Source organism: Schistocerca americana, chromosome 8, assembly GCF_021461395.2.
Source record: "Schistocerca americana isolate TAMUIC-IGC-003095 chromosome 8, iqSchAmer2.1, whole genome shotgun sequence".
Lineage (NCBI taxonomy): Eukaryota > Metazoa > Arthropoda > Insecta > Orthoptera > Acrididae > Schistocerca > Schistocerca americana.
In genome coordinates this window covers 430,160,144-430,181,733 of record NC_060126.1, presented here as the reverse complement: position 1 = coordinate 430,181,733, position 21,590 = coordinate 430,160,144, and the positions used below count along the sequence as shown (strand labels likewise).

Below are 21,590 nucleotides of genomic sequence, written 5' to 3'. Positions count from 1 at the left end.
CATTTCAATGGAACGTCATCAACATGTCACGTCACGTCAAGGTTTCTCAGGAAGAATATTTCTGCGGGCCGTAGTGTAACCTGCTTGTCAAGCAACTGTTACACTAACTAGACAGTGTGAACTAATAGGAAAGTATTCACCACTGACTGCTATTACGAAAACATCGTAATATGTACTGGAAGACAATAGTAAGTTAATATATTTTGATTTAGCCATTGAAGAAATGCATTGCAAAATAAATGATACATATCTTGTTCAGTGTGCTTTATTCACGATTTTTCCAGCGGAATAACGAAAAGAAAACTGGGAGAAAAGCTTATTCTGCATGCAGAAGTTTAAAATAAGATTCATAAAAAATTAATGACGAACAGCAGGTAGCAGAAATATGTGTAAAAATAGTTAAAGTACACTAAAACAGTCCATCTAGACATACTGTAGACAAATCATCAGCTTCTGTCGTGGTGATATTGGACACCTAAATCTTGAATTTCTCTTCGTAATTTTTATTTGCATCTGGCTTAAGACGTAAAAAACTGTTTTTTTAGACATACTGAAATATTTATAGAACGATGACTCCTCCACTTCCGGCTCCTTGTATAGAGTCTCGATTGTTTAACATTTTTTTCTAACACAGACTCTCTCTGTTCCTCATCAATAAGTGAAACAGCAGTCACTACAGGCTACTTTAAATTTCTCCGCATTATGACGATCTACCGTCAACTACGAAATAACGCCTTGAAGTTCCGGGAAATGTCGATCAGCTTACTGGTGTGAAAAAAAGGACATAAACTCTGGAGGAGAAGGAGCATCTTTGAACACCGTTAAAGTAGTTGTTGTTGGTAAACTGATTGTAATGTTTGGTGGTGTTTAGAGAAATATAGCGAGTTGGACATCAATGGTGTGGAGATTTATGGAAAACGAAATCTATTGTGAAGTTCGAAAAGAATTTTCTTCGTCCTGTGAAAAGCCGCTCGTTGGTTATGTTGCCATGTTTTATGTGTAATACTAACAGCACAAAGTCGTCGTGACATCCAGATATCAGTTCATTGCAGTTATGGCCAACAAGAAGAGGAAGAAGGCAACACTTACATTAAGTACGTGATCTACACCAAATTGTGTGGTTCATATGCTGCGTGCTGACGCATGACATGGAACTTTTATTTTCTTATCAGATATAAATTAAACAGCAAGAAAAATGCTCGAATATGAGAATCAGATGTTTCTGGATGTATTGCACCAGGATGGACTTGTAATTACGGCTAAAGGTCTTGGTTTGGAAACTGTGTTCATTAGTTTGTTGAAAGTTTATTGTGACCCAGGAAATTTAGTTATAGTCCTTGGCACAATTACGAAAGAAGAAGAGTATTTTATTTCCGAACTAAAGGCCGATGGTGTGACGCCTATTCCGAAAATTATTACTACCGAATTTCAGGCAGCAGAAAGAGAGAGACTGTATTTGGAGGGTGGTGTCCTATTCGTGTCTCCACAGATATTGGTTGTAGATTTGCTAAAAGAACGGATCCCGATTGCGAACGTCACAGGTTTTCTGGTTTTCCGCGCACATAACATTTTAGAAACATGCCACGAGGCCTTTGCAGTTCGCCTCTATAGGCAAAAGAATAAAACTGGGTTCATAAAAGCTTTTTCAAACTCAGCGCAGGCGTTCACGGTCGGTTTTGCCCAAGTGGAACATATTATGAAGACGCTGTTTCTCTGTAACTTATACTTATGGCCACGATTTCAGTCAACAGTAAATACCAGTCTGACAAAGTATAAACTCGACGTCATAGAACTGCATGTTACTATGACACCAGCAATGCTTCAGATTCAGGCTGCAGTTTTAGATTTAATAAGTATTTCAATAAAAGAGTTGAAGAATGGAAATTCAAGCCTCGATCTAGATGAGCTTACAACAGAAAATGCAATAGCAAAATCTTTCCACAAAATTCTTCAGAATCAGCTTGATCCAGTGTGGAATCAGTTGAGTGGAAAAACAAAACAGTTGGTTGCTGATCTCAAAACCCTTAGGTATATTTTAATCTCATTGACTCGTTGTGATTCAGTAACCTTTTATTCTATAATAAATACTATGAGGCGCACTGAATATGCACTCAAAAGTTCTGGTTGGTTGCTCCTTGATTCTGCTGAGACATTGTTCCTTGTTGCAAAACAGAGAGCACAGGCAATCGTAAAGAGCAAAGATGAGAACTCTTCGGAGAAGGATGCAGTCGTTGATCCTGAACAAGTGCCCAAATGGCAGGTATTGTCAGAAATTTTGAAAGAAATCGACGAGAATATTAGAAAAGGCCCACGATCCTCACAGTCTGAGAAGATATTAATTTTGGTGAATGACAAACAAACCTGCGAACAACTGAAGCAGTACTTAGTTCTTGGTGGGAAGACTATGTTGCTCCATTTATATCAGAAAATTTTTAAGTGTAAAGTACCAAAGTTCACTGAAGCTGCAGCAGAAGTTAAAGAAGAAAATGAAGAAGATGTGGAAATGAATATCAATACAAGTCAGGAGATTGGTGGAGATTCAGAGCCACGTGATTCCTACATGTTGTCTCAGAAAGTTAAAAGTGAAAATGATGGTCCAGAATCAGATGGTCAGTATGTGGAATTAGATGAAGCTTCCCAGCCATCAAATGAAAGTGAATATTACCCACCTGTAATAATGATTCAGCCATTCAAGAAAAATGGAGATCCTCTTTCCCTTGTAAAGACTTTAAAAGAACACAAACCAAAATTTGTAGTTATGTATGATGCTGACATGACTGCAATACGCCGTTTGGAGGTTTTCCATGCCACTTTTTCAGAAGTCAATGTTGTTGTGTATTTCGTTTTGTACGGATCATCAGTGGAAGAACAAGCTTATTTGACAACATTGCGACGGGAGAAGGAAGCATTTGAATATTTGATTAGAACTAAATCCACAATGGTTATTGCTGAAAATCAGAGTGGTTTGAGTGACGACAATCCTCACCTGGCACGGGACAGCTCCAAAGCTAATGAAACAGTCAATACAAGAAAGGGAGGAATATTAATGAAACAGGAAGAGAAAAAATCAAAGCCAACAGTCATAGTTGATATGAGGGAGTTCCGCAGTGACCTGCCTTCGCTCATCCACAAACGAGGTATTGAAATTGACCCTGTTACTTTGCATGTTGGGGATTACATTCTTTCTCCTGATATTTGTGTAGAGCGCAAAAGCATAAATGATCTGATCGGGTCTTTAAATTCTGGTAGACTATACAACCAAGCTCTTACGATGACACGCCACTACAAGAAACCAATGCTGTTGATAGAATATGAATTGAATAAACCTTTTGCCATGCAAGGTCAGTATTATTTGAGTGACAGCATGTCGTCAAATGACGTATGTGCGCGGCTCCAGTTGCTTACTCTGCACTTTCCAAAGCTGCGTATTGTTTGGTCTCAGAATGCTTATGCAACAGCTCAGCTGTTTGAGGAGCTTAAGCAAGGCCAACCTGAACCAAATTCAGAAACAGCAGTTGCAATTGGGGCTGAACTGGAACAAGAAATTGACTTGGACCGCTTTAATCCAGCAATTCATGATTTCATAGCTAAGTTGCCAGGTGTAAATTCAAAAAACATACGGAAGTTGCTTATTTATGGCAGATCACTGGACCATTTGCTTTCACTCTCAAAAGATGAGCTTCTAAAATTGGTGAATAACAGTGGAGAGGCAGAGAGCCTGTACAATGCATTGCATAAAAGTTACCAACCTACAGAAGATTCAAAATCTACCAAAAGGGGAGGAAAGTCCTTCAGAGGTAGAGGAAGAGGCATTTCATTTAAAAAGAATAGAACTTGAGTACAATTTGTTTTTACTGTTCGAATTTATGCTTCTAAATTTTGTAAACATGTGCTATTTCATATCATATGGTACGAATTTAACAAATGTTATGTCAGAAGAAATTATTATGTGTGCAGCAGTATTAATGAATTGGCTACACAGCTACTATGATGTTCATAAATTACAACTCACACAAGTATGACACAACAGTACTTTCTTTTTTAAATATTTTGTGAATTCCTTTGTTATTCTTCAGCAGAAAGAACTTTGTGACTCAAGTTTTGCGAGTTAGGGGACTGCACAATCTCACCATATAGGCCTAAGTATAGCAATCCATATACAAGTGATTTTAAGGCACATGGAGTTTCCATTTATTGTAACATGCTAGTTTGTGCTCCATGTTTGATAAATGTGTAACAGGAGAAAGATTGCTACAACGAATCTGTGTGCTATTTTGTTTGTAAATAAAGACCTGTTTGTAAATATTGCAGTGATGGTTTCTGATCCTTAATACACACATAATGAATTACGTAGATAATTATGGATACACAGATATCTTCAAGTTGAGTCACACTGCTCATGTACAATGTGTGTGCATGTTCAGACCGGAGCTGCTGGTTGGACTGGAGATGGCAGTCAAGTGTGCATGAGGTGTGCTTGGTTGTATGAATGCTTTTTGGAAGAAGGCTTTAGCCAGAGACTTAACGTATAACAGCCTGTTCATTGTGTCTGTCTGCTACTCTGTGTGTCATCTTTATGGTGTGTAGCAATCTACTTTTTCCTAATATTACTAAGAGGATAAAGAATTGATGCAACCAGTTATGTAGTCTGTTTTTAATGGTCTTTTTTTCTGTGCATACTCATTTATCTAAATTATAACTTGTCCCCATTTGTACTTGCTTTTATTTTACTGAGAAGTTTGTTATAAAGTAACTCATACGTGGGAACTGTTGATCTGGGTCAAATGTAAGTTTGGGGTTTGCATATTATAGTTGTAGTGCTTTGTTCCATAGATCAAATTTGCGATAAATGTTATGATGTGGAACATGTTAACAGATCAGTGCTGGCCATTTATAGTTCTTCCTCTGTTTCTTCTTCCTTTTCTTTTTTTTAAATTAACAAATAGTCTCTATTCAAGAATTCCTCTAGGGTATAGAAACCTCTTTAATCTATATTTGACAACCTTCTGGAATCTGTCAGACATTTTATTTCTATGAGTTGAGTGACAAAGAGTTTTATAGCTGCATTTTTCGCCTCTTTCTGTCTCAAAGATAGATTCATTAAATGGTAATGCAGATAACTTTTATTTCCTGAGTTGTATGTGTGAATATCTATGGTACTGTCAGGCTTAGCTGGATTGTTGATAACAAATTCCATAAGTGAATAAATGTGCTGTGACTGTACTGCTTACAGAGAGAGGTACCAACAAGATGGACATTTGTGAACTCCACACATAACTTTAACTAGCCTACTTTCTTTTGTGCAATGAGTACTTTTTGGCTAAGTGGCGAGTTAGCTTAGGATACTGTTCCACAGAACATCAATGAGTGAAAATATGCAAAATATGTTAATTTACTGACTTGTGACTTCTATATTCCCAAAGTGGGCAATTATTCTTATGACAAAATTAGCCAAAACTAAATATTTTAGCAGGTCTACTGTGTATTTTTTCCAGTTTGAATTTTCATGAGTACAGTTTTCTGTGCTGTTTAGCATTTTTTTATTTTTTTATACACATCAGGTTAATAGGAGGTGGGATGAAAACAGTACAAAATTGGGTGACCTGTGTCTTTTCAAAGTTTAAAGCTAGCCCATTTGTACAAAACCATTTAGTAAGTTTTACTAAAATGTCTTTTACTATTTTCTCTGCTGATTCTCCTTTGTCCAGCTTCATAATAATACAAATAATAATAATCTGCAAACAGGACTAATTCTGTCACCTGATTTAAAAAACTACAGATTGTTAACATTAAGCAAGAACAATAGTGGGCCAGTGATTAGTATGAAGGTGACAAAGTACATGTGCTATGCATTCTGCACTGCTCTCTCTTTGCAGCAGGATTTTAATGAGCAAATTTTGCCTCTGGGTGCTTATTTGCTTTGCAAACAAATTTACAAGCATTTGGCCTCTGTACTCTTACCAAATGGCTCATCATTGAGCTCATCATTGATACAGATAAATAGGATATACATAATCATGTTTAGAGCATTATGAAATTTGTTTATTATGAAGGGATTATTCTAAAGCCATAGCCAGTTGCTGAGTTGTTTTGTGACTGTTTACCGATTCCTATAATTAACCTCACATTCCTGCTTTAATGTAATTGATGTGTCATCTACTGATATGATAGTTTTATGAGCTTCCACATTTGAGCTTAAGTCATTAATGTACAAAAGTAACAGAAGTTGTGTTATTACTGATCCTTGAAGTATACTATATTGACTTGGGTTAAGCTCTAGTAATTCTTCAGATATGTCAATCATTAAAATGAGTCTGCAATCACAGTTGCATTAGATAATGCAGTATCCACCATGATAGCTTTTATTGTATGAAATTTACAATTTTGTGTGTTTCTGGTTCAAGCTGTCTTCAGAATCTGTCATATAAAAAGACAACAATGAGAAGTAGTTATCCTACGAAGCAAAAACTGGTAATATATTTACATAAAAGCAACTCACACCATATAAAGAGGACATTGCTGCAGAGTATCTTGTCATTCTCATAATGTGGTTAATGCAGTGAACAACACAGATAAGAGATAATGTGTGTTTCATACATGTAAAATATTTCAAGTCAAGTTATTACAGGGGAGTATACAAATAACAGGTAACAGGTCACGTACAGTATGTACCAAACCTGGTTGTAATTCTTTCTGGCTTTCTTGAGTTAAGCTTTTGTGTCGTGTGTTTTCACCTCAAACCCTCAGTCATAGGGGTGTCTTGCTGTCACAGTAATTTTTTCCAGAGAACAAATTATAAATGTGCAAAATTTGATAGAAATTCCTTCAAATGTTACAGAGAAATGCAGGTATGTCACTGCCTTTGTACCCCCTCCCTCCCCCTCCCCCAAGCCCCAAACTCTAGGGGTGAAATGTCATTGTGACTGTCAATAATAAATGCAGTGATCTTGAAAACTGTGGATGCGATACAAAATTTTTTGTTGTCAAGTGTTTGTACTTGTCACACCTTCGCACTGCTAGGAGTAGTTGGAGTATATCAGCCCACAATATCTTTATACAGGTAATGAGTCATGTATATACAAAATTTGACTGAAATTGCTCCAGATGTTTCTGAGTTTAGCTTCTATGTTACCTCCTTCCCACCCTCACCCCTATGGATTTATTTGGTTCTTACCCCCACAGAAACCTTCTCGTGTACATGCACAACTTACCAAAATTTCATCGCAATTGACCGAATGGTATAGGAATGCATAGGAGACAAATGAACAAACAAGTATTAATTTTTATGTACTATATATGGCAAGGGTGTTGGGTAAAATGAAAATGGAATGTTGGACATTGGTATCATTGCCATTTTGTGGCTGTCGTGTTCACTTGGGATTTTGTCCCTGCTATTGTGGCTAGGTAAGCCACGGCTTGTGGGTTATGTGCACCCACTGTGAATATTGTGCTATGTTGGAGTTGATGCTTACATGTCTTCCAGTGGGTCTTGTCACCCACAGGGCATGACTTATGCAACCAACAGCACCGCAAGTGAAAACAGTGGCCACGAGATGGTGAATACCAATGTCTAACACTCCATTTTAATTAACACCCTTGCTGTATGTTCAAATAATAAAGTCATCATTGTGTTACATCATCCCTATTTTATGCAGATTTAGCTTTTACATACTTTTGAAGAACTTGTACTTTTTTTTTATAATTGTATGTCATAGATTAAAGTGCTTCCACTGTCACACTGGTCCATAGTACATTTATTATGTTTATAGATTTTTATTCTTTTATAGAAAATTAGTGCATGCATAATACTAATACTGTTTGATGCTATATTAAATAGCACACTGATGTCATACAGTGGCTGTGACTTCTTGTACTGAAGGCAGCCTGTGCCACCAAACAGCAGCACTAGGCCATAGTACTCTTTTACACTGGAAATTTTTGACAAGATACTGTGTATTTATGTCCTCTGGATATTGTATGACTTACTTTTACATACATGTATGAAACATTTTGTGCTCTGTGAGATAGGTACTTCTCTGTGTTTTCTTTTTATCTGACAGATTCTAGAAATGGCTTAAAGCTGAAAATATAAAATTGTGAACGTTATTCAATAAAAACTACTAGGACAGAATATATTATCTTGTTCAGAAATATTTTTAAGGTTGACATTAATGTGCTTGATGCTTACTGCTTATTAAATTGGAGAAGAAAGTAAGGGAATAAATATCTCTAAATAGGGGACACTGGAACAAGGTAGTAGAAAGAATTTAGTTGAAAACTGAAAAAGCCAACAGGCTTCTGAAAGTAGCATTTGGGGAGTCCTACTTACAATATACCGGTACTGATGCACTGTTGTTCAGGTACAAGATACAAATGCGGAAGGTGTTGAAAAAGTTACCAGGTCCACTGCATTGTTTTTGTGGTGTGTATTCTCCAATGATGTTCTGGAAGTATCTGTGTCCATTAAACTTACAGCAGGTTTATACCAGTCATTTCAGTGCCAAAATGTGCATATAAAATACATAAGCAAGTTAATGACCGGGATGCTTTAATAGTTGTTTCATGTCTTAATTATATAATTTTTAGTGACGACATTGGAACATATTTTCCCTCTGGCTTGAATGGACAGTAGTGGATCAGAGATCGAGATACACTATTTAATTTTGTCAGAACCTCTTGAAAGTACATTGCTGTGACAGAGCAGAGGGATAGGGATGAAGGAATTCTGAGGTGGCAGAGAGAGTGAACAACTGTATTTCAGCATTTATATTTTATAACCTGCCACTCAGCCTAAACTCAAAAAATTTCTTTTATAACCTCAGGCTTGTTCTACATAATGATTTCTTTCCATGTGCATTCTTAATATTTCACTGTTTACCTGGCTGTGCATCCAGTCTGCTGAAGTTACTTACTTGCTCAGGAGGTTTCACGTTTGAGTCATGACCAGAAATAAACCCTGTCCCACCATCAATTTTTGTTTGTCTCCATCCGTCTTCAAGAACTATATTAAGAGGAAAGTCCACCACTTAGATGCATCTGATTGCTAGGTGGCACATGTAGCAGCTCAGAAAATTGCAATAGCTCTAGAGCGATGATTTTGTTTCTATTCTAAGATGCGGGCACACACACACACACACACACACACACACACACACACACACACACACACACACACACACACACACACACACACACACACACACCCTCCCCCCCTCTCTCTCTGTTATCTTCTCCCACCCCCACCTCCTTACTTCTGCCTGTGCAGTCAGTTAGTGCCAATGTAAGCATTAAACGTGATAGTAGTGAGTTATTTAGCGAATTTTTATTCCATTTGTTGTATGTTGTCACTGCTGATGGCATTGGTAAGCAACAAATTCTACATTAACAAGTGAGAGCCATAAGCCTCTCTTATTGCACTATTTACTAAAGATTTTGAGAAGAGGACTCAATGGTTATTAGGCCTCACAATGGATTATGTAATTTTTGTAAAGACGAGTTAGGCATGAAACCAGTTGGGACTCAACACATTTTATTTGGCAAACTGAAAATTGATACAGAATACTTCCAGTACAGTGTAAACTGTCCAAGTAAACATTTCTGTCAAAGTACAATGCCACAGTAACAGAGTTCCGCTAGTAATAAACAAGAGTCGAGAACTTTAGCACCATAAACTGAACCATTATGTCACGCAGTGAGCACTAAGCTGATCACATTATAAACTAACTCTGACCATCCCTGGGCTGGCTTATGTGCGGGAGTATGGTGTGATCTCGTCAGAGGAACACTCATGTTGACAAGTACCATCTGGGTAGTGGCACCACTGGGATTGACACTCATGTCATGGAAGCAAATCAGTTTCTGTAATGAAATTGGTTGGTGCCTCTAAATCCTCTTGAGGTAACCCGTAAGTTGCTGGAAGGTCACAGAGGACATTAGATGCATTGTTGGAGATCATTTCCATGCGGATGGTGGCCATGACATAATATTCCATTTGTTGGAGTCCCTTGACCAAGAGGGTGAACCCAGACATCTCAAGAATGATTGTGTGAAAGAATACTTGAGTAGGTTGCATTTTAGACCTTTTGTTGCCAACTTCAGGAACAAGAGCTCTAGGTTGCGGAGGTGATCTTCAAGTCGCACTTGGAATTGAGATATCACCAAGGTATGCAGGACTGTCTGGAATTCCTGATAGGAAATGATCCATGAAATACTGGAATGTTGCAGGGGCTGAAGGGATTTTGAATGTTAGCCAATTATAATGGTAGATGCTGTATAGAATATTGAGGATGAGGTCTAATAATATTGTGGCTTACGCAAAGTGATATACTGATTTTTGGAATAGGGCAACATTAATAAAATTTGCTGATACTCTTCTGGTTGAGCTGGTGGTCTTGAAGATTGTTAGATATCACTGCAGGTCCTGCGGTGAATATTTTATTCAGAATTTTAATATTCGTATCTCATTGTGAGGATTTTGTTTATCTGAAAAGTCTTGAATCAATTCATTTTGAATATTTTAATTTATTCAAGCTAACCAAATGCAATACAACAGCATTTCTACTAAATCAAATTACTACTAATAGTGAACTCTTCTGCTGTATGCTTGCAGCCAATGTCACTTGTACAATATTTTGACAATTTAAACAATCTTAAGTGTTATCAAAATTTACATTATGTAAATTCAAATAAAAAAGTATTAATACTATAGTGACCATATCTGCAGTGACCACCACGATGGGGTGGGAGAGCCGTTCTTCTGGTTAGTTGAGGCGTTCAGCCCTCCGACCTAGACGTACCATATTCATATGGCTAGCAAGGGAGATAGGGGTCTGCTGTGGGTAGCAGCAACAAGACAGTTGGTGTGTGTGAAATTCTCTTTTATTCCGACGAGCTCGAATAATCACAGGTTAACACCTTCAGCCTGGGGGCAAACTGACATTGGCCCATGATATCCCTATATCAAAACTGTAGCTGTAGCTGTGGCTGATGGATCTGCAGTTTGCACACATGACTAGGAAGTAATATGCTTACTCGGTGCACTGGATGCTGAGGCAGTGGTGATAGTCCTAGCCGTGCGGCCTGGCTGGTACTGGCTCAACTATATCATCAGGTGTGGTGGGTTGCTGCCCCAGAGATGCAGCAGTTAGCTGTGTTACTTGGGATCAAACCTTGGACTGATGGCTGGAGAGCAGCATCTGACATCAGTGGATGCCTGTGGGCAAGGAACTGGGAGGACCTCTGTTCATACATTGGACCATATTGTGGTGGCTGAGTGAAAGTGAACTGATGGCTAGGCCATCAGGCAGTGGTCATTGGTTCACAGCTTGCCTGTGACGATGGTAACTGCGTCAGGAGAGTGTTGTCAGCTCCATGATAGAGACTGAAACACGGCAGATGTCGATTATATACAGGGTGTCGCAGCTATCTTGTCCACCCAAAATATCTCTGGAACAATAACAGCTATTGGAAAACGACTTTCACCGGTATCAATGTAGGGCTAGGGCCCATGAATGTACATATTTGGAAACATTCTTAAACGAAAGCATATGTGTTTTTTAACACAAACTTATGTTTTTTTAAATGGACCTCCTATATTTTTTCTTCGGCAACCCATAGCACGGCAAAGTACATACACAATGGCGTTGATTGCATCGCAATATTCCCATTACATCCTGAGATATTGAGACGCGAAGTTGACGCTTGAAACACCCGACATGCGCTGCTAGCACACGTCCTGAGGCTCAGGCGTGAACCCCATGCTGCAGGATGGCAGCAGACCGTATTACTTGTTTCGGACCTCTTGATAATTATGGAAGTGTGATTACGCATGTCAATCACATCGCGATTACGGGCAGCATGGGGTTCACGCCTGAGCCTCAGGACGTGTGCTAGCAGTGCATGTCGGGTGTTTCAAGCGTCAACTTCGCGTCTCAATATCTCGGGATGTAATGGGAATATTGCGATGCAATCAACGCCATTGTGTATGTGCTTTGTCATGCTATGGATTGCTGAAGAAAAAATATAGGAGGTCCATTTTAAAAAAAACGTAAGTTTGTGTTAAAAAACACATATGCTTTCGTTTTAGAATGTTTCCAAATATGCACATTCATGGGCCCCAGCCCTACATAGATACCGGTGAAAGTCGTTTTCCAATAGCTGTTATTGTTCCAGAGATATTTTGGGTGGACAAGATAGCTGGGACACCCTGTATATGTGGCCAAAGTGGGCATGCTAATGCAGAAGACAAGTATTGCCACGTACGTGCTGTTGAACTTCCTGAAGACTGATCACTTCCCAGACAATTAAGTGGGTCATTGTTAAGGATACCGCCAGTGTTCCAAAATGCTGCATTGACTGGTTGCGACTCAGACCCTGACTATGGCACTGGTCTCATGTTTTGTGGTGTTACAATACAAATAATTTCATATGTGAGAATCAAGAAAAAATGTAAATATGTTTTTGAGTAATGCTTTTGTCAATTAAAAAGTTTTTCTGTGCTAAATTTTGTAAAATCAATGTGTAACAATTACTATACAAATATTTATGTTTTCATAAAAAAATAAATCGGCATTCTAATTCCTTTCAGTGTTTGTGCCATGAATGTTAAAATTTTATCTTCTTATAGGAAGAAAAGCATTACAAATAATACTGAATAATAGGACTGAGGTAACTATTTACATTTTGAATAATCCATTACAGTACATCATTTCATATGACTGAAATAAAATTTCTGTTAAACATTATTTGATCTGTCATTACATAATGGTGATTGTAAGCGAAAGTTAAGCCTCATGGCATAAAAAAGACATTACGTATCATGTTGTTTACCGATGAGGCGTATTGTATACTAAAATAGTTGAATCTCAGTCTGTTACATTACAATACTGAGCACTAGGTAAGCTTGTAATGCCACATCCAAAGGAATATGAAAAATATATGCCTCTGTGAGGTCAGTTTTATTGAATTATATGGTGTGGCCCAGTTTTGCCAAGAGTTCATTGTGGATTTATCATTACTTTAAAATCACCACAAAGCCATAAGGTGCCATTTGGCTTGTGTACTGTTACCATTGGAGTGGTCCATTGACTTTGGGAAATGGGTGTTAACACATCTTCATGAGTCCATCTGATTCTGTTGTAAGGGTGTCATTTAGAGCCGGGAGCAGTGGTTGAGCTTTGAAGAGTATCAGGGCAGCCTTTGCCTTAAGAGTGAACTGAGCTTTGAAATCAGTGGTCTTCTCTAATCCAAGTGAGAAGATTTGAGTACATATGTCACGAAGAGTCTTTAGGGCAGTGCGAGATCCTTCAGATTGTGTGGTATGTACTGTTTCATGAACCATAAATCCAAAAGTGTAGGTACAGTCTGTTCCGAAAACAATGTCCACTTTGGGGTCAGCTACCACAAGAAAGTTTAACGGACAAGTAAAACTGAGAACTTTTCAAGCAGAGGCATATGTTGGCATCCATAGGCCCAAAGATTTGTGTTGGCTGTGTGAAAGGGTGGCTACCCCAAACTCAGAGTGCTTTAACAAGGACACACAAGCACTGAGAATTTGCCTATGAATGCAACAAAGTACATTTCCTGGTTACTTTGTGAGAAATCTCCACTTCCATAGAGTTACCCCTCACTTTGTTCAGTTCCATGAGTTGGCACATATTAGCATTGGAACTGCTACAATATAGTTGTTGCAAGTGTCCCTTTGTGCCCGATGTGTGGTATATGGGGGCACATGTTATGTGTGTGTGTGTGTGTGTGTGTGTGTGTGTGTGTGTTGCAGGCAGCAGTGTTTACAGCCAGGCAATGTTGCTGCCACTGATGTGACACATCGCTACTGGTATAATTGTTTACGGGGTTGTCTGGGTTGCCAAGCAGTTGAGGGCCCCCTGGAGGTGGTATGGTGTCTCGCACTACCAGTGCATGGGCAGTAAAACAGAACTTTTCAAGCAGAGGCATATGTTGGCGTCCATAGGCCCAAAGATTTGTGTTGGCTGTGTGCAAGGGTGGCTACCCAAAACTCAAGTACTTGGAGTGGTTTAACAAGGACACAGAAGCACTGAGAATTTGCCTATGAATGCAACAAAGTACATTTCCTGGTTACTTTGTGAGAAATCTCCACTTCCATAGAGTTACCCCTCACTTTGTTCAGTTCCACGAGTTGGCACATATTAGCATTGGAACTGCTACAATATAGTTGTTGAAAGTGTCCCTTTGTGCCAGACGTGTGGTATATGGGGGCACATGTGTGTGTGTGTGTGTGTGTGTGTGTGTGTGTGTGTGTGTGTGTGTGTTGCAGGCAGCAGTGTTTACAGCCAGGCAATATTGCTGCCACTGATGTGACACATCGCTACTGGTATAATTGTTTATGGGGTTGTCTGGGTTGCCAAGCAGTTGAGGGCCCCATGGAGGTGGTATGGTGTCTCGCACTACCAGTGCATGGGCAGTTTCATAGGCTGGAGCTGTTTGCATTACTTCTATTGAAGTAAGTATCCTTAATGCATGGCTCTTCACCTTCATGTAAAGGGTAAGACACACAATAACATACCTGATATGAGAGACTGTGTGTTCCATGTGCACAAATATTTAATGTTGCAATTTATACTTTATCCTTGTAGATCAGCAGCTCAGTCTGCATAAGATTGATTAGGGCCCTTTTTCCACTGCCAATATTCAAAGTTGGCTGCAGTAAATAGTTTCTTCATCGAAAAATATTCTTGCAGTAAAGAAAATATTCTAGGCAACTCAAGTTCCAGTGGATTGTTAATGGTACTAATTTCTGTATTAGATGTTCGGGTTCGGAATTTCCTGACAAGAACAAGCTCTTTTGTTCTTCAGTGTCAGAAATGTGGCAAGCTGTAAAATGTAATTGCAGTCATCTGTGATAAGTGTTTCATTCTTCATTTTCTTCCTTGAACAGTTGAAAAGCTGTAAAGACAGGTGGTATGGAACGTATACCAGTTCCTCTCACTAATGCTTGCACTGCCTGTAATATTGCTGCCACTCACTTGGGATAACTCTGGATGGTTTGCATTAGCAGTTGTAGTAGTTCCTCCATGGTTGAAAAACCACACTCTTGCCTATTTACAAAAATGTTGACGTCTGACTTGAATGTGTCCCAGATATCATCCTCATCATCACTTTTGTAGATGTTGGTTACACACAAATCGATTGGGGACTCACCCTGATTTATCCATCAAAGTAAAAGCTAGTCCAGAACAGTTGCAGAGCAGTGCAAGCTGTCTTAAGTAAGCATTCCTATCAAAGTCCAATTTGCACAGTTTTGTCAGTACCAAACAGAGTTAAAAATGTCAACACCATAAACCAAACAAATATGCTGATTGGCATTCACTACACTGATCACATTACTGGCTGACTCAAAGCAGACATGGGCTGAGGTATGTGCAGTAGTGATTACAAATGATCTCTTCAGAGGGCCCTCGTGATTACAAGTGCCATCTGGGTAATGGTGCCATGGTGGTTGACAGTCATGTTGTGCCAACTACTATGTTCCCACAGTTACATAGTTCTCCATACACTTCTGACTTAGTGCATCTGCTCATTATTCATTTTATGTCTTGATTCATAACAGTTGTAGGTTCAAAATGGTGGCCTTTCAGAAATGTCCAAAAGAACAGACACCACATATATAATTAAAATGAGGCTGGCCTATGATCCCTTCAGTGGAGATGCACACCATGCTCTACTCTTACAGGAATCGACAAAAGGCTTAGTAGTCCATGGATAAGTTGAGAATTTGTGTCTGATGGGAGGCGTGCTAGGATAGCCTGTGCAGTTGCGATGATGGCTGTGCCCTGATGGCTTGGTGGTCAGAGCATCTGCTTAGTGAGGAGGAGACCTGGGTTCAAATCCTGGTCCAGTACAAATTTTCAACTTTTCCATTGATCTAAATCGGTGCCCACTAGCAGCCAAATGTTATTTCCTTTGTGTCTAGATTATTAATCGTCTGACCACCCCCAGGAACCAGCTGCAAAATAGCACTCACTCGTCACCCAATACCATTTGACACTGGATCAATCAACTATACTCTCTGCCAGGGCTCTAACTACTAACTATCATGCATGGAAATGAGGATCATCCTAGTCACAATTTTTTTCGCCGCTCCCAAAGTCATATCCCACTGTACACTCAATCTACACGACATCCTGGTACTTCCTTATTCCTCAACTCTTCTCATTCCCTGCCCATATGGATCATACCCCCGTGGAGGACCTATTCAATACACTCACCGAGTACATCCTGCTCAAGTATTGTTGGAGGTTTATCTTATTCTACCAGAGAGTGGCCACCTGTGAAAGCAGTCATGTCATAGAACAGCTCTGCTGGAATTTATGCACAACATAACGACTGAACAATGAATGACCATTGCCCCATCACAGACCTCTCAGTCTTTTCACAGACAATTACTTTTCATTTGCTATATACACTTTACTTTTACTAACAAAGAGATAGAGGGGCTGGCCAGTACTTACCTCAACTCAGTACAACCGATAGATACACAAAACAGAACAGAAAATTTACGTATCCTAGCTTTCGGAACTTTGCTCCTTCGTCAGGGAGGAGAGAGGGGAAAAAAGGGGAAGAAGGGAAAGTGGATTCAGTTACTCACAACCCAGGTTATGAAGCAACAGGGGAAAGGTGAACAGGGAGGGTAGCAAAGATGGAGGTATGGGTGTCAGAGGGAAGCCAAAGATATTCTACTGTAAGTACTGTGCCAGCTTCAAACCATAGAGGATGCATATAGATGTAAAGAGGTATATAGTATAAAGATAAACACAACTATGTAGGATGAAAAGATGCGTGGATGGCTAAAGAGGAAAGGGAAAGAGGAGAAGACTGAAGAGTAAGTGGGAGTGAGGTTGGTTAACGTAGCTTCAGTCCAGGGGGATGGTGGGACGAAAGGATGTGTTGGAGTGCAAGTTCCCATCTTCGCAGTTCCGAGGGACTGGTGTTGAGTGGGAGAAGCCAAATGGCACATACGGTGTAGCAGGTTCCTAGGTCCTTAGAATTATGCTGGAGGGCATGCTCTGCTACTGTCTGTGCCCGTTCATGTGCTCAGCCAGTTTAGTTGTCGTCATACCAATGTAAAAGGCTGTGCAGTGCAGGCATGTCAGCTGATAAATGACGTGTTGTTTCACATGTGGCCCTGCCTTGAACTGTATATGTTTTACCAGTAGCAGGGCTGGAGTAGGTGGTTGTGGGGGGGATGCATGGGGCAGGTTTTGCACTGGGGTCGGTTACAGGGTAGGAACCGCTGGGTAGAGAAGGTGGTCTGGGAATATTGTAGGGTTTGACAAGGATGTTACGGAGGTTAGGGGGGCGACGAAAGGCAACTCTGAGTGGTGTGGGGAGAATATTGTCAATTGATGATCTCATTTCAGGGCTTGACTTGAGAAAGTCATATCCCTGGCGGAGTAATTTGTTGATGTATTCAGAGGCCAGGATAATGTTGGGTGACAAGGGAGATGCTTCTGTGTGGTCTGGGGGTAGGAACATTGTTGTTGGACAGGGAAGAATGTATTGCTCGGGAGATCTGTTTGTGGACAAGGTCTACAAGACAGTTGCGGGAGAGGAAAGCACTGGTCAGGTTATTGGTGTAATTGTTGAGGGATTCGTCACTGGAGCAGATACATTTGCCATGAATATCTAGGCTGTAGGGAAGGGAGCGTTTGATGTGGAATGGATGGCAGCTATCAAAGTGAAGGTTTGTTTGTGGGTTTGATGTGGACAGAGGTGTGGATGTGAGCTTCAACAACATGTAGGTCAACATCCAGGAAGGTGGCTTGGGTTTCAGAGAAGGACCAGGTGAAATTCAGATTTGAAAAGGAGTTGAGGTTATGGAGGAAATTAAGGAGTGTTTCTTCACCATGAGTCCAGACCACAAAGATGTCATCTATAAACCTATACCAGGCCAGGGGAAGCAGCTGTTGGGTCTTCAGGAAAGCCTCTTCCAAAACCTCGTTCCTTATCACACTTACCAACTTCATCCTCACCCATAATTACTTCACTTTTGAAGGACAGACCTACAAACAAATCAGGAGAACGGCCATGGGAACCAGGATGGCACTGTCCTATGCCAACCTCTTCATGGGCCGCATGTTGCTTTATATTAAGAGTGCTTCATTAAGTGCTTATTACTCATACATGCATAGTCTGCTGAAGTATGGTGTAGTGTTCTGGGGAAATACCTCTTTTTCAAAGCATTCTTTCAAGCTCCAAAAGAAAGCTGTAAGATTAATAAGTCATGTTGCTTACAGAGTGCCATGTAGAGGTATCTTTAAGAAATGAAAAATCGTGACCTTACCATCTATATTTATATTTGAAAGCATCTGCTCCATTAAAACCATCAAGTTTCAGCTTTGAATAGTGAGATCCACAATTGTCAAACAAGGAACAGGGATGACTATCATAGGGTTGTACACAGAAAATCAATATATCAGGATAGTGCTGTTTACAAACCAAAAATTCTGTATAGTGCATTGCCAGATAGCATCAAAAACATAGCAAACATTAATACATTTGAAAAAGAACTAAAAAATCTACTAATAAACAACAGCTTCTACAGCATTAATGAATACCTGGAATTTTGCTCAAATTTGTAGGTCTGCTTCACAACCCTCTAAACAAAAATTCGTAATTATCAAACCATTCCTACATAAAACCAAACTTCTTTCAACCATGTATGTATCTAATCATGCACCTAGCTTTTGTGCCGTATGTTATTATGCCTAGTTAACTGAAGTACTGGTATTTAATAGTTTTAGTAAAATCAATCAAGGAGTTTCGCTAGCTTTTATCCTATCTGTATGTACGTATATAATTTTATAATCTAATCAAGCAGAATAATGTTTTTGTTATAAAAATGTGTTGATAACAATGATAAGATTTTATACATGATGTAAATATGTAATATTTTATACTGTTCTGTACCTTGACAAGTCCTTTGTCATGAATGTGGTAATATGGTGGTAAATAAATAAATAAGTTATGGAAGAGTCTGTAACTTTCAAATGTTTGTCTGAATTTAACTATTCAGTTATTTCCACATTTTCTGCCTCCTCATAGTGTTGCAACCTTAAGACTAAACTACACTCACTGTCAAAATCTTCAGTTTCTGTTTATGCCCTCTGTTCTGTAAATTTTTTTTCCATGACTTAGAAACTGTATCTGACTTTATCTCACTCCAAGACTTACTGATACAGTACTTCAAGTCACTTTCTTTTAAGCCCCAACAATGCTTTCATTGTCTTCCAAGTGATAGATTGATTGTAGCAGTTGCCAATGATACTTTTTCTTCAGGCATTCCGGAACACCCTGATGTATAGTCTGAATGGGAGAAACAAGGCGCAGATCCAATCACACTTTAGTTATTCTACTCTTGGATGTGAGGATGTATTATCCATTGTCAAGACAACTTTGCATGGAAATCCCTTTTCTTTTAAAAATGTTCTGCACTCCAGTACAATGAGATCAAAACACATGTTTTGAAGATTTCCTGAGTCATCCAGGCATTATTTTTATTCATTTACCTAACTGGAAGAGTTGATGTAGTTACATTCTTGAGTGCTCTTGGCTTGGCAGAGTTCCCAATTCCAACCAGTTTTAGTATGTGGTTTTAGCTGATTTTAAGGTGCCATAACTATGAGCTTCTCTGTACCTTTTTTTGTCCTGAAGTACTGTTGTATTCCTGAGAAGCAAGTTGTTGTTGTGAAAACAATTTCAAATTTAATCTAATTTTGTTGCAGTTTTAAACTTGTTCATTATATGAATTTTCTTCACTTACGATTTTTTTGAACTTTGCAATAAATTCTGACACAGCCTCAGAGTCACCAGAGAGTTTTTCTCCACATATATCTAGTTGATATACTCCATAGAACTTGTTCCACTCGTCAAGCCAGCCCATGCCAATGGCAAAACTGTCGTCTCCCTCCTGCACCTGGTTTTTAAAAAACATACCTTCTCCTGCAAGACCGGACTGGAAATCAGAGCCCTCTTCTGCATCTGTTGTGTAAACCAGTTGAAGAATTCCTCACTTGTTTCTTCAGTTTCTGATTTCTGTATAGTTTTCCGATTGAGATACCTGAGAGTTTCCTTTGAAGAAAACTTTTCCAATGTATGTTGGTTTCTTCACCAGCCACCAGCAGTAACTTTGCCAATACTGTACTCAAGCAAGTTGTTTTTATTGTTTGTCCTTTGTGATTTTATTTCAAAGCTTCTAATTTAACATTCAAAGGCACAGATTTCCTTGTATTCATTATGGCATTCATTTTTAGAAGGTATACAAACAAAAATAGCGAATAAAGAAAACGAAGCACAACCCTGTACTGTACCAATGATGACAAACCATCTTCAACAAAAGGTTTGCTTTTGTAAACAATTAAAAACCAGAGGAAGTGTATGAGTGGTGTTATTGTTACAGAGACAGCTTATGGGAGTGCATTGTCATTTTCTTTTGTTTTTTGTTTTAAAGGAAAGTTAAGATGTTATCACTAACAGTAAAACACAAAGTATAGTATACTCTGTACAGAAGGGGCTGTTATTTATTTTAGAAAGAAGAATAAGTTGTCGGTATGTAAAAGGATGGCAGATCATCAGAGGCATTCTACAACAAATTTGTAGCACCAGAGGTTTAGTTACTCTTCAAATGTTTGTGAAGTTTCGTCTCCTTCTGGGGATTTGTAGAATACAGGATTTGTAGGTGCTTTCATTTTTTCCATCCAGAAATGTTTCCCAGGTTTTTTGTTTTGTTTTCATTTGAATGATGTGGTACAATGAATAGATGTAACTGCACAAATATACCTTTTCTTTCTATATGTTCAGTGGATAGTTGAGAATAGTAGCACTTGTGCTTCAGAAGTTACTCTGTCTATTTCACTAACTTCTACATTGGCTTAATATGGATCTGTAATTGAAGTAAATAAATGTTTTGAGGTGTAATAGGGTAGGAAGTGTAGACACAATTAATGTCTGGATGATCGTCTCAGGATGGCATGTGCAGGTTGACGGGTTGCATATTAACAGCTTCCCAGTGGCTGTGGAATCAGAAGAGCTCAAGTAGTGCTAATATTTTTTGTTCTGTAATACACATATACAGAAGTTGATGGTGGCAATTGGGAGGCATGCGAAGACTCCCAGGCAGCAGCTGGTAGCTCTGCATCACATACAGCAATACGCCCAGCTGTTACAGTGCGAGGTCACTGGGGAGGAGTCCTGCCTCAGTGAAGTGGCAGCAACTGGTGGCTCTGCAGACATGAGACTTATGTCAGATATTCAGCTGTGTGCTGGGCAGCTGGCCACTCCAAAGGTCAGTCTGGTGCACTGGCCTGTGTGCCTTGTACACAGGACTCCCTGAAGATCCCCAGAGACCCCATGAAGTCACCATGGAGGTGGCCCTCTCTTGATGGCACTGACGCAGGACCCAGAATCATCAGATCCATCAGTGGCTTGAAGCCCATCAGCCAGCTGAGGACATGGTTAAAGGTGGACAAAGCTCTTTGGCCCACATGGAAATGTCATCTGGCATGGAGTATGTTTTGGCATGGCACTAGCCGAAGACAAGGAACTATTAGGGTTAA

General features: G+C 39.4%; 1 protein-coding gene across 1 annotated transcript; it reads left to right on the top strand.

Annotated features, from left to right (window-relative positions):
• The first annotated feature begins 638 nt into the window (after positions 1-638).
• On the top strand, positions 639-4,310 carry LOC124544588 (DNA repair endonuclease XPF). The gene has a single exon (XM_047123178.1). It carries the CDS (start codon positions 1,196-1,198, stop codon positions 3,836-3,838), a length of 2,643 nt encoding a protein of 880 aa, XP_046979134.1. The 5' UTR covers positions 639-1,195; the 3' UTR covers positions 3,839-4,310.
• The last annotated feature ends 17,280 nt before the right edge of the window (positions 4,311-21,590 follow it).

Bases quoted from the DNA above. Each gene is read 5' to 3' on its own strand.
- LOC124544588 (XM_047123178.1), top strand. From the start codon at position 1,196: ATGCTCGAATATGAGAATCAGATGTTTCTGGATGTATTGCACCAGGAT.